Consider the following 13,448-nt stretch of genomic DNA (forward strand, 5'->3'; position numbering starts at 1 on the left):
CATTTTTGCTGTTTGTTTGTTTTGGAATTCATAACATTACTAATTTCAATCAATTTGGAATTTATTAACAAGACTGATATACTGATCTGGAGCTAGTTTATACCTTAATACATGATCTAATATGTAGTTCTCTTAGCTTTTAATTTGAGTTACATTGTAGTGCCTATGAAACGAGCAGATGCTAGAACAAAGTTAGAAAGCAAAAGTTTTGATCAAAATTGATACATAAACAGAGCAAGTGATTGTCTTACTCGACAAGAAATGAATTTGAAAATGTTTGAAGTTATGCATTTTGATTAATGCTTCAATTTAAAAGGAGGTGACAATATTTTGAGGTATTGAACTATTACTATATTTCTTATTAAATGGACTAAACTTTTAGATTTTCCTATTAAAAGGAAAATCTGAACTTTCATTATTTTTTATAAAAGGCACCAAACTAATCATATTGCTTTCAAAACAAAACAAACAATTTTAATTATATTTGTTTAATATCTTTAATAGGAAATAATGAAAATTTGGTGATTCTTATAGAAAAATTTGAAAGTTTAATTTCTTTTATAAAAGAATTTGACAATTCACTATATTCTTCAAAACTCATTTCTTTCAATAAAAAGGTGACAGTTAGATACCTTCAATGTTATTATCCCCTACTTAGTTTGGTGTGCTAATTGAAGAATCTTTTTGGGCTAATCTCAGTGAAGATAGGAAAGGGTTAAGCGGAATTTGCAAGGAATGAATGCTCCCTTCCAACATTTCCACAACTTAACTCATTGTTGGTCATTCTAACGGATTACTCTGTATGCACCACAAGCTCATTGTGATCATCTTTCTTACACTTTCTTCATCTCCTTCATTGGAAATGCCATGCAGTCCAAGTTCTTCATCTACTTCCAAACGCTTGTAAATCTATCATGGAAAATATGATTCATTACTATTATCTACTTGAACATTGTTATTTTGTCTTCCTTTGACAATTTCTAAAACAATCATTCTATAGTTATAAATATTTGACTTATGAGAAACTGATCCAAAGTTTCTAAAAAATACTTCTGAAACAATATAACCGATTATTCTTTGTGCACCTGTTATTGATACAATACTCTCTTTCTTGAAACAAATCTTGGTAAGACCAAAATCAGATATCTTAAGACAAAAATCTTCACCTAGGAGAATATTATGAGGCTTTATGTCAAAGTGCAAAATTCGTGTGCTGCAACTACGGTGTAAGTACTCCAATCCCCGAGCTATGCCCATTGCGATTTGTTACATTGATTCCCACTTCAATAGGCCTTTTTCGTGTATGAACTTCTCATAGATGAGACCTCTTTTTCGACTCTCAAAACAAAAACGTAAAAAAGTGACTATATTGATTGACATGAAAACTCTTAGTGGTGCTAGCAACCTCATTTATAAATTTTTCACCATTTCCTTTGAACTCAGTTAAGACCTTAGCTGCCACACAACAACCATCAAGTAACTTACCTTTATGAACAGCTCCATACCCACCTTGGCCTAGTTTATGTTTAAATGAATTTATCATTTTCTTAACGTCCGAGTAACTATATCTTTTAGGAGCAAGGGATCGATGGTTCCCTAAAAACGCCTCAATGTTTCGAAAATCCTTAGTATTCTTCTTCCGGAAGACCATGGCAAGATGCTGTGACGATTTTCTCCAGTAGGGAATGTAACACCCCAGGTCCAATAACCCGGCCCACTGTTAAGATATTGTCCACTTTGGACACACAGTCCATCATGGGTTTGCTTCTGGGCTTTGCAACCCAAAACGCGTCTTAACAGTTAAGGAGCTCACAGGCTATTTAACCAATTCAATTCTCCCACCACTAACCAATGTGGGATCCAAAGACAGAGCACACACAGACCCAGCATCTCTCTCGTGCTTTGTCGATGTGGGATTCGCCTAGGGGTATCACATACACGCCCCCTTACGGGACTCAGAGTCCTCGTTGAGGTTTGCCCCACCATCGTTCAAGAGGACACGCGGAGTTGCTCTGATACCATTTGTAACACCTCAGGTCCAATAGCCCGGCCCACTGTTAAGATATTGTCCACTTTGGACACACAGTCCATCATGGGTTTGCTTCTGGGCTTTACAACCCAAAACGCGTCTTGCAGGGAAACGAGTGAGCCCTCACTCAACTGCCAAGATATTGTCCCCTTACGGCCCAGCCTTTTCAGGGTTTTGTTCTTTGGACTCAGAGGCCTGGTCAGGGCTTGGCCCAAGAACGCGTCTTAACAGTTAAGGAGCTCACAGGCTATTTAACCAATCCAATTCTCCCACCACTAACCAATGTGGGATCCATAGACAGAGCACACACAAACCCAGCATCTCTCCCGTGCTTTGTCGATGTGGGATTCGCCTAGGGGTATCACATACACCCCCCCTTACGGGACTCAGCGTCCTCGCTGAGGTTTGCCCACCATCGTTCAAGAGGACACGCGAAGTTGCTTTGATACCATTTGTAACACCCCAGGTCCAATAACCCGGCCCACTGTTAAGATATTGTCCACTTTAGACTTTTGTAACACCCCAGGTCCAATAACCCGGCCCACTGTTAAGATATTGTCCACTTTGGACACACAGTCCATCATGGGTTTGCTTCTGGGCTTTGCAACCCAAAACGCGTCTTAACAGTTAAGGAGCTCACAGGCTATTTAACCAATCCAATTCTCCCACCACTAACCAATGTGGGATCCATAGACAGAGCACACACAGACCCAGCATCTCTCCCATGCTTTGTCGATGTGGGATTCGCCTAGGGGTATCACATACACCCCCCCTTACGGGACTCAGCGTCCTCGCTGAGGTTTGCCTCACCATCGTTCAAGAGGACATGCGGAGTTGCTCTGATACCATTTGTAACACCCCAGGTCTAATAACCCGGCCCACTGTTAAGATATTGTCCACTTTGGACACACAGTCCATCATGGGTTTGCTTCTGGGCTTTGCAACCCAAAACGCGTCTTAACAGTTAAGGAGCTCACAGGCTATTTAACCAATTCAATTCTCCCACCACTAACCAATGTGGGATCCAAAGACAGAGCACACACAGACCCAGCATCTCTCCCGTGCTTTGTCGATGTGAGATTCGCCTAGGGGTATCACATACACCCCCCCTTACGGGACTCAGAGTCCTCGCTGAGGTTTGCCCCACCATCGTTCAAGAGGACACGCGGAGTTGCTCTGATACCATTTGTAACACCTCAGGTCCAATAGCCTGGCCCACTGTTAAGATATTGTCCACTTTGGACACACAGTCCATCATGGGTTTGCTTCTAGGCTTTGCAACCCAAAACGCGTCTTGCAGGGAAACGAGTGGGCCCTCACTCAACTGCCAAGATATTGTCCCCTTACGGCCCAGCCTTTTCAGGGTTTTATTCCTTGGACTCAGAGGCCTGGTCAGGGCTTGGCCCAAGAACGCGTCTTAACAGTTAAGGAGCTCACAGGCTATTTAACCAATCCAATTCTCCCACCACTAACCAATGTGGGATCCATAGACAGAGCACACACAAACCCAGCATCTCTCCCGTGCTTTGTCGATGTGGGATTCGCCTAGGGGTATCACATACACCCCCCCTTACGGGACTCAGCGTCCTCGCTGAGGTTTGCCCACCATCGTTCAAGAGGACACGCGAAGTTGCTTTGATACCATTTGTAACACCCCAGGTCCAATAACCCGGCCCACTGTTAAGATATTGTCTATTATGGACTGTGTGTCCAAAGTGGACAATATCTTAACAGTGGACCAGGTTATTGGACCTGGGGTGTTACAAATGGTATCAAAGCAACTTCGCGTGTCCTCTTGAACGATGGTGGGCAAACCTCAGCGAGGACGCTGAGTCCCGTAAGGTGGGGTGTATGTGATACCCCTAGGCGAATCCCACATCGACAAAGCACGGGAGAGATGCTGGGTTTGTGTGTGTTCTGTCTATGGATCCCACATTGGTTAGTGGTGGGAGAATTGGATTGGTTAAATAGCCTGTGAGCTCCTTAACTGTTAAGACGCGTTCTTGGGCCAAGCCCTGACCAGGCCTCTGAGTCCAAGGAACAAAACCCTGAAAAGGCTGGGCCGTAAGGGGACAATATCTTGGCAGTTGAGTGAGGGCCCACTCGTTTCCCTGCAAGACGCGTTTTGGGTTGCAAAGCCCAGAAGCAAACCCATGATGGACTGTGTGTCCAAAGTGGACAATATCTTAACAATGGGCCGAGCTATTGGACCTGAAGTGTTACAGGGAATGGCCAGAACTATCAATATAGCAGATGCTATGGCTGATACAGCTGGAATTAATTTAAGAATGGAATCATCAGATCTAAGATCTAGAGCATAAGGATAGCGAACCGTAGGATAAAATTTTGTACGTTTAGGAGAGTCATCCATGCCACTAAGAATTCAATTGTTAGAGACTCCCAAACAAAGAGTTAAGTACTAGGAGAAAGGACTTTGATATAATAACCATATTAACACAAGTGGATCTTAAATTTGTGGCTCAACTTTAAGATTTTGTTCATTACAAATAGTACATAAGCACAAAAAAACGGAAGTGCAACATTAATTCTGAATTGAAGAACTGAGCACGGAAAAGCCTCGGTAGTTTCTTAGCTAAAGAATAATCAATAGAATTGATGACCACTTTGTTTAATAGGTACTACGTTGACGCAGATGGATCCTGTTGTATGGTCAGTGGACAGGATCCTGTTGTAAGCAGAGAATAACAGTAGGAATTTGATCAAAATATATTACCAGGTCCTAAGCCTGGCTTTAGCCCCAGTTTTCCATCTTCTTCTCCATCTTGGCCTGCTAGAGAAGCTACAAAAAAGTGATATAAATTACACTCAAGGCCAGAACTAAGAATAATACTTTATTCTTAATTGCCTCATATATATTGTTGTTTCTTTGGCTGTTCGCTCCCCTTGCTTTACCTTTCGAACACGAATTTGACTTGGAATTTGGATGAGAAGACTTGAAGAGCCTGAGCAAGGTATATCTATAGAGGGTTTACAATATAATCAATATAGATTACATCAGGGTCTCTGGTCTCTTATAACATAATAATTCAATCTATTGTCGAGCTCTTATCTATGTTAAACATAGTCACAATTTTGTTTTTGTAATTTAAACATGTCTTAACAATTCATAAGATATTTAAACTACATCCAAAGTTAATAATATTTTAACAATAAATCAAGTTATTAGAGTAATATGTTACAAATACTATTACTTTGACTGTCAAACCACACGGAACTCATTTTACTGAATACTTACCCAAATACGGTGTGAAGTGCAGAACAGTGATGGGAAACTCTTTTCTTGTTGATTGGTCAGGTTTATAATAAAAATCAAATTTTGTGGGCGGTTGAGGGAAGAAATTTAATGCAAGCAGGCTTAATATAAAACCCTCCTTTCAGGTTTCAATTCAAGCAATTCGGGCTCCATCCCACTGTCATTTCGCTTTTGGGTTTTATAATCCAAAATACATTTTGACATTTTGAAAGATTCACAAACAATTTAATTAGTTTTACCTTAACATTTCTAAGCAACGTGAGATTTGTCTAAGGCTGTTAAAATCAAAATGAAAATGAGGAAGTGGCTGAGGCTAATAAAAATCAAAGAAAAGCATTAATTTTGAGACATGCGATTAAAGAATTAATCTCCATCAAGATAACTAGTAAATCATTTGAACAGTGAAATTTCTCTTTGTAAACTTGACATTTTCCTCCTCTGTTACGACACAGAGGATATTCTTCAGTCACTTGAAGTTCAAACGTAGGGGTGAATAAATTAAAGAAGGTAACACCCTTTTGAGAGGAGAACAGTTAGATGGGAGTTTTGACAGGCCGTTCTCAATGAAAATGTAGTGCTTGGAGTCAATACAACGCGCCAGAGTTCCAAAATTTTCGAGGTTTCTGCCATGCGAACAATTGAACAGGCTTTGATTGATTTTACCAAAGATTGAATAGGAGCTTGGCAGGGTCAAATTTTTGAAGAATTCATCACAGCCTCTGTTGTTCCCCGAAGGCTTGAAAAATTCTGGTTGACCTGAAGAATTTGAGATGCCTGACCACAAATATCCTGGTTGATCGTAAAGCCTGACCTTATAATCCTGAGAGAGGCTTTTAACATAAAGCCTTGACCAATCTTCTCCCAACTGAATGCTAGGAACCTGTCTAGTGCAGTTGTCTATTCTCAAGAATCCACATTCAGGATACGTTTCATTGAAAAAAAGGAAGCTTACAAGGCCAAGCACTCCACAAAGAAAAGGCTGACGTTTTGGGACACAAGATAAGAACCAAGTAAAAGATGAGAGAAAAGGAAAAACACAAGATAAGAGACAGACATTCTAGATACCGAACCCGAACTGGCAACAGATTTAGAAAACATCATAACTCTGAAAGACTCGTGTTGGTTTCTGTAATTCTATCATTTTTTATGCTGCAGTTTTCCTTTAGTTCCATTTTTTAACCTCTACAACAAGCAGTTGACTTGGAAAATTTTGGATGGTGAAGACTAGCACATATAGAAAGTTATGGCAGCTTCTAAATCATAAATGTTCCATGATGGGACAACTTCTGGACTGGTTTTCCAGTGACTGGAAAACTAATAATCAGATCTTCTGTATAACCAAGAGATAATTATTTAACTTAGATTGATAAGCTGGGACTTGAATACAGGTCAAAAACAATTTAATTTGGATTCAATCCAAATCAGTTCAAACTTGAAGGTTCCATAGGCTAGAATTCAGTCTTAATTTCAATTATGTTCTGGTCAATTATTGACTGACTTAAAGGTCGCTTGTTCATTAACTATAATTGAAAAATATCTACAAATTGTGACGACTAGAATTCAAATTCAGAGCCTCAAATTTACATTGACAGCCTCAACTAGTTTACAGACTTTAAGTCTTCTCTTCTAATTAAGCATGATTTGAGGAAACAGACGCTTGTATGAAACCCAAAAGTGAATAAATCTGTAGATGAAAAACATCATGAAACTCAGTGGTTAGAAAACAATTACAGGCAGATTGTGGAACGGGCTGCTTGTAGGGAAAATGTAACATCTTGGTGACTTTGCAACTTAAAACACATCTTAACAGTTTAAAATATGAGATATCTATATATACTAGTATCTCTCTCGTGTTTTGTTGACCTGGAATTTGTCTAGGGGTATGACAAGAAAACCTAAAGAGCTAATATTAGATGCAGTGTGACCACTAGTTCATTTTGGTGTCACAGATAGAGGTGACAGCCTGATATTCTTCAAAAAGGAAGCCTCATCACAATTTGGAGATGAAGCTGTTGGTTGCATACCATTTAACTCATTGTCACTGTTGGTTGCATACCATTTAACTCATTGTCATTGTCTAGATTATTCAGCTTTCATTGCTTCATAACTTCATCCAGGGAATGTCTCATTTCCTTGATTTGCTGCAAACATAGGCAGGCAAGCTCAACAACAGAAGTTGCCATCCTTTCTAACTTCTCCATATATTCCAAGACGTGGGTCAATCAACTCTTCAATTGCACAATGCTAAATCCTAATTATGGCTAACTGATACGTACACATCTTTCTCCTGAACTTATGTATGCACATTGTGGATTTTTGTCTCAACATTTTTATGTCGTTTCTTCATTTTGTACAGGTGGTAACTAACTATTTTTATTTTCAAGTAATTAATTCATACATTTACAGCTCATACTGCTTTTCTTTTTTTTTTTTGTTATTTCGTTTTGCAAGTTAGTTTTGTGATTCAACTCATACATGGAGTGTTTGCGCTTCATGTACAATTTCAAATTTGTAATTGACAGTTGATTGTTCGATTTAATGATTTGATTTGAATTGGACTTAATACTATAGATGAAAGCTAAGTGGGATCTTAGCTAGACTATACAAAAAACCATGTCATCATTTTTAATTTCTGTTTTTTATGTTTTTCTGCCGTAAGTGTTCAATAAAGAGTAAAGTGTGTGACATAACATTCCTCAATCAAATGAATTAATCAAACATGAATCACAACTTTCAACTTTTATCATTCTGCATTTTCCATTTTCGTTCAACTTCGTGACCACACAATTGACTTGGAATTTTGTTGGTGAGGACTAACACAAACAAAAGTTGGGACAGTTTCTAAATCATAGTTGTCCACTGATAGGAAAATGTTTGGACGGGAAAAATATGGAAAAAAAATTATAACAAAGAGATAATTGTTAACTTAGACATCAAATTGCCACTATTTTAACTAACTTCTGGACCATTTTAACTAACTTCTGGACAAGTATTGACAGACTTAGGTCGGTTGTTCATTGGCTTGTATAATTGGAAATTTGGAAGAAGTGATAAGGAAGGTGAAAAGGATTTCATCATATGCCGGAAGCATCTTTATTAGTGTCATTTTTTTATATAAATGAAAAGTTTACAGGAAGTGCAAGGAAAAGAACATATTTCGATTTTTCAAAAGGCTGTCAAAATATTGCTTAGATCCTGTGGCTTGCACTCCCCACTTTCAATTCCAGTAAATTCCTCCAATACCACTTCCAGGGAAGGCCTAATATGTGGGTTCTGTTGCAAGCATAAAAAGGCAGCTTAGCAATTGAAGTGGTCATTCCTTTAACTTCTTCATTTAATCAAAAACAAGTCATTTGTACATGAAGTATTATTGTAGTAGTAACATAGTTGAAGAGTCTATTGCGGTGAAGATAGGAAAGTCTTGGCAGAATTTGAAAGGAATTTATGCTCCCCTCTCCATTGCCATATCTAATCAGTGCTGGAAGTGTGTTGTGTCTCCTTTGACATCCCCATATTCTCCTACTCTGAACTCGCAAAAGTCACTAACATTTTTAGTGATGAGAACTTGGAAATGGAGGCTTTGGAGTTTTATTAAATGGTAAGAAATTGGCACGCTTTAAATACACTCGCAAAATGAAATTTGAAGAGGAATTTGGAAATTGTACAAATTGCTTAAATGACCTATTTGATCCTTTTCAATCAGCACTTCAAAGCACATGGGGATGTCAATATGGTCTCCCTGTGTATGCAAATGTTCCCAATGAAGTGTTGCAGATTATCTCTATGGTGATCCAGAGAAGCCTGGCTCATTAACATGGCCTATTAATACGAAAATTGCAGTCGAGAAAGCTAGTGCATTGGCCTACCTCCAAGTAATCTAAGCATCTTGAGGCACACATTCAACAAGCCACACTAGATTTAATGTGACTTACTAGTATTTCTGCTTTCTTGCAGCTGGAATTTGAGCTCATCTTTTCCTTTTTTTGTGTTTTTCATAGAATTTTTATGCACTTGTGTATGTTAAACCACCACCATCACTACCAGACTGTCAATATCATGCCTTGTTGAAGCATATCAGGTGCAATCTTTACCAATTTCTGAGACTGCCAAATGGATCACCTGTAACAGTACTCCAAATGTGAACAGTCATGGTGTTTGCTTTCTTACAGGTGGATTTTTAGCTCATCTACTCTTATTTATGTGCTGTTCATAGTGTTCTTAGCAACACATACTCGTTATGTAAGTTCAAGCAAGAGGGAATGCACTTTGTAAATTCATGTTGAATGGAGCTGTTTCTGCTTCTTCTTTTTTTCTTTTTAAGGCTCTGAAACTGCTATAGCAGTGATCATATTTTGTAATTGTTCCAATCATGACTGACCTATTAGTGTTATTCATGATGAATAGTTTTCTTATTTTTTTATATTTTTCATGTGAATTTAGATCCAAATTGTGATTGATACTAGTGTGAAACCCCTTTTCCATGTTCAGACCTTATTCTTGAATTTTCAACAGGAACATCAAAATTTAGCTCTAGTTTGTCGACAATAAGGTTTTTATCTTATTTTGTAATTGTTATATAGTGCTGACCCAAGTTCTGAAAGAGTTTATATAAATTCAGAAAGTGCAGATTCGAGATGGTAGAATAAGAGCGACCTAAGGGAAAAATATGTGTCCCGTGAGTATAAATATTAACTATCTTTAAAGTTTGTAAATAAAAGTTGTATTGGAGTGTATACAAAATAAGAGAGAGCATGTGAGTGCCACAATATAAAAAACAAAGTAACATCTTTTTCGTTTTATAATTATCTTCATTTATAATAAAATTTTCTCTATGCTGTATCAATTTCTTGTTTTGAGTTTTTCACGTAAATATTTGTGTTATTGTATTGGTCTGCGACAGCAATGTAAACGATAGAGAGCCATTTTTTGACCATTATGCTTTGAATTTCTAGTCATAAGGACAAGATTTTTCTTTTCTCTGTGTCGTTTATCTAAAAGCGTTAAGCAATCAGCGGCAAGACATCTTGGAAGCCGTCAAAAAGGTCTTTTGAGTAACCTTGACCAAGAACCCAACTTACACTCGTTTCCTTCTGAAACTCTTTGTCTTGTCTACGTAATTTCTGAGTCAACTAGTCTGTTTGGATGTGTAGGGAAACTGAACTTATATACTGAGAAAGAACAGAAGAGAGTGCAAAAGACTTCTGCTACCAAGAAGAGATGGCTAGTGTCTCTTACATTCTGTTTCTTGTTTTCTCTTTTCTTTTGCTTCCATTTCTTTGCTTGGCTCAAGAACAAAAGAGATTCAATCCAAGTTGTCCACGTTTTCGTTGTAGTTTTATTGGTGATATTGGCTTCCCCTTCTCCAACCGATCTCATCCGGGATGTGGCTTGCTGGTTGTAGATGGTTGCAGTGAACCTGTTCCGAAGATTCAGTTGGGGAAGGATCGGACATGGTTTAACATTTTCGACATCACTCAGAATAATATGGTCAGACTTTACGAACAAGATTTTGAACGACAGCTGATGAAATGTAGCCACAAATCCTTGAAAAAACTGACTCTTCCAATCTCTCCGTTTCTCAGTTTTAATATACCCTACAATCAATCAGCATTCCAATGCCCCCTCCATTACAAGTTCCCTGGAAATTTCAGTTCTATCTGCAATGATTCCCAACACTCCTATATCTTCTACAATAACCCAATTGATCATTTTCCAAGCTCTCCTCCTCACTGTTCGCCTATTAACTACCGACTGAATAAGACTCAAACAAGTGTTGAATATTCCCACTTGCTTACTGGCTTTTTCACCCTGGATGTGAAGGTAACGGATGAATGCTACGATTGTTTTTTCGCTGGAGGCCAATGCCAAACTGATAGCAATGGAAAGTTTATGTGTTCTGTGACAGAAAAAAGAGATTTCACATCTTACGGTAAAAGACAAATCACAAATTATGGTAAAGTACTACAATAGTTCCTGGTTCCTAGTTTTCGGGGTGAGAGAGGTCCAATAACACTTTTGTGTCGGTTTAATAAATGGTATCTGAAAAGATTTGGAACAATTCCATCCAAATTGAGCATTTCCATTTGAGGAGGTTGCGCCTTAACCTTCTCGGTTGGCCTGGTTCAAGAGGCTCAGGTGCCTGGTTGAGTGGAGATTGTGCCTTAACCTCTCTAGTTGGCCTGGTTCAAGAGGCTCAGATGCCTTCTTGAGGGGAGGTTACGCCTTAACCTCCCCGATTGGCCTGCCAGGTTGACGGGATCAGACTCTTCTCGAGCTTTCTACTTGAATTACAAAAACTGGAATTTGGATGATTAAGATATATGCTCACATAGAGCTTTTCATTGTCTGAACTAACACTATTTCTTTTTTCTGTAACTTCTATTGCAGGAAATGGAAAATTTAATTTGAAGCTACTTCTAGGAATAGGTAATACACTTCTTGAAAGTTCTCTGCAACTTTCAATGCAGCTTACAGGGTTTCCTTCTGGTCATTAGGTCTTGGAGTTGGAGGATCTATTCTGATGGTTGTTCTGTTGATATTCACTATTTGGCGACAAAAGAAACAAAAATATACTTCCACAAGCGTCAAATCAAGAAATGGTCCTTCCAATCCATTCTCAAGATCAGAGCTGGAATTGAGCGGTCTCTACTTTGAGGTCCCCTTATTCTCCTACTCTGAACTTGCAAAAGCCACCAACAATTTTAGTGATGAGAAAGAACTTGGAAATGGAGGCTTCGGATCGGTATACTATGGTAAGAAGAACTAAATGTTAGTAGAAGAAAGACAATGGAACATCTTACAGGTTGCTAAATGACCTATTTGATCCTTTTCTATCAGCAAAACTTCAAGATGGAAGGGAAGTTGCAGTCAAGCGCCTACATGAGCACAATTGCAGAAGGGTCAAGCAGTTTATGAACGAAGTCAAAATCCTGACGCATTTGCACCATAGAAATCTTGTGTCCCTTTATGGCTGCACTTCTCAGCAGAGTCAGCAGGGCCTCCTTCTCGTTTATGAATATGTTCCCAATGGAACAGTTGCAGATCATCTCCATGGCAATCTGGCAACACCGGGTTCATTAGCATGGCCTATTCGTATGAACATCGCTATAGAAACAGCTGCTGCATTGGCCTATCTCCATGCTTCTGACATCATACACTGCGATGTGAAAACTAAAAACATTCTTCTGGACAACAATTTCTGCGTTAAAGTTGCTGATTTCGGGCTTTCCAGATGGTTCCCAGCCGATGTTACTCATGTCTCAACCATGCCACAAGGGTCTCCAGGTTACCTTGATCCTGAATATTATCACTGTTATCATCTAACTGATAGGAGTGATGTATATAGTTTTGGAGTTGTCCTGATTGAGCTCATTTCAACACTGCCTGCTGTTGATAAAAAAAGGAGCAGAGATGAGATCAATTTGGCAGAATTTGCGATGAACAGGATCCAAAAACATGCAATAGAGCAGCTGGTCGATCCATGCCTTGGATACCAATCAGATGAAGATATCAGAAGAATGACAACTTCAGTTGCAGAGTTGGCATTTCTGTGTCTACAACAGAGAAAGGAAATGAGACCTCCCATGGATGTGGTTTTGGATGAACTGAAGAGAATTGGAAGTGGAGAGTTGAAAATGGAAGATGTTAAAAAGAAAGATAACAATGATGTGTTGAGCATTATGCAGCCACCATCAGACTCTGATAATCTTGCCTTACTGAAGCACAAAAGGGTGCCATCATCTCCCGTTTCTGCCGCCGTAAAATGGGTTGGTAGCAATGCTGGACATAATGCGAGTTACTAATATTTCTGCTTTCTGCAGCTGCAATTTGAGCACATCAGCTCTTATATCAGTGTTGTTTATGGAATTTGTATGCATATGTGAGTGGAAAGGCAAATTACTTGTTCTTTTTTTAAGGCTTTGAAATTGTTATCCTAGTCTTCATATTCGGCAAATGTTCCAAGCATTGCCGAATTTATCAGTAATAAAATAAACCACATAATTGTTGTGCATAATAGGTTGGCAAGAATTGCTTGTCACTTACAATTCCTAGAACAAAGAAATGGGCATTCCATGGCCGAGGAACTGGTGTTCCAAATTATAAAGTTTAATAACAAAGTCATTTCAAACTAAGAATAGTTGTTCT

The 13,448-nt window shown here is 38.7% G+C and overlaps 2 protein-coding genes across 2 annotated transcripts; both read left to right on the forward strand.

Annotated features, from left to right (window-relative positions):
* The first annotated feature begins 10,488 nt into the window (after window positions 1-10,488).
* Window positions 10,489-11,720, forward strand: LOC123214526 (LEAF RUST 10 DISEASE-RESISTANCE LOCUS RECEPTOR-LIKE PROTEIN KINASE-like 1.1). The gene has a single exon (XM_044634341.1). It carries the CDS (start codon window positions 10,521-10,523, stop codon window positions 11,271-11,273), a length of 753 nt encoding a protein of 250 aa, XP_044490276.1. The 5' UTR covers window positions 10,489-10,520; the 3' UTR covers window positions 11,274-11,720.
* On the forward strand, window positions 11,336-13,218 carry LOC123213604 (LEAF RUST 10 DISEASE-RESISTANCE LOCUS RECEPTOR-LIKE PROTEIN KINASE-like 1.1). The gene is made up of 4 exons (XM_044633078.1): window positions 11,336-11,485; window positions 11,636-11,729; window positions 11,798-12,055; window positions 12,141-13,218. The coding sequence occupies exons 1-4, from the start codon at window positions 11,336-11,338 to the stop codon at window positions 13,103-13,105; spliced, it is 1,467 nt and encodes a 488-aa protein (XP_044489013.1). The 3' UTR covers window positions 13,106-13,218.
* The last annotated feature ends 230 nt before the right edge of the window (window positions 13,219-13,448 follow it).

The sequence above is a fragment of the Mangifera indica genome, chromosome 4, assembly GCF_011075055.1.
Source record: "Mangifera indica cultivar Alphonso chromosome 4, CATAS_Mindica_2.1, whole genome shotgun sequence".
Classification (NCBI taxonomy): domain Eukaryota; kingdom Viridiplantae; phylum Streptophyta; class Magnoliopsida; order Sapindales; family Anacardiaceae; genus Mangifera; species Mangifera indica.

Bases quoted from the DNA above. Each gene is read 5' to 3' on its own strand.
- LOC123214526 (XM_044634341.1), top strand. From the start codon at position 10,521: ATGGCTAGTGTCTCTTACATTCTGTTTCTTGTTTTCTCTTTTCTTTTG.
- LOC123213604 (XM_044633078.1), top strand. From the start codon at position 11,336: ATGGTATCTGAAAAGATTTGGAACAATTCCATCCAAATTGAGCATTTC. The intron at 11,730-11,797 runs GTAATACACTTC...TCTGGTCATTAG, and splicing joins GAAGCTACTTCTAGGAATAG to GTCTTGGAGTTGGAGGATCT. The intron at 12,056-12,140 runs GTAAGAAGAACT...CTTTTCTATCAG, and splicing joins CTTCGGATCGGTATACTATG to CAAAACTTCAAGATGGAAGG.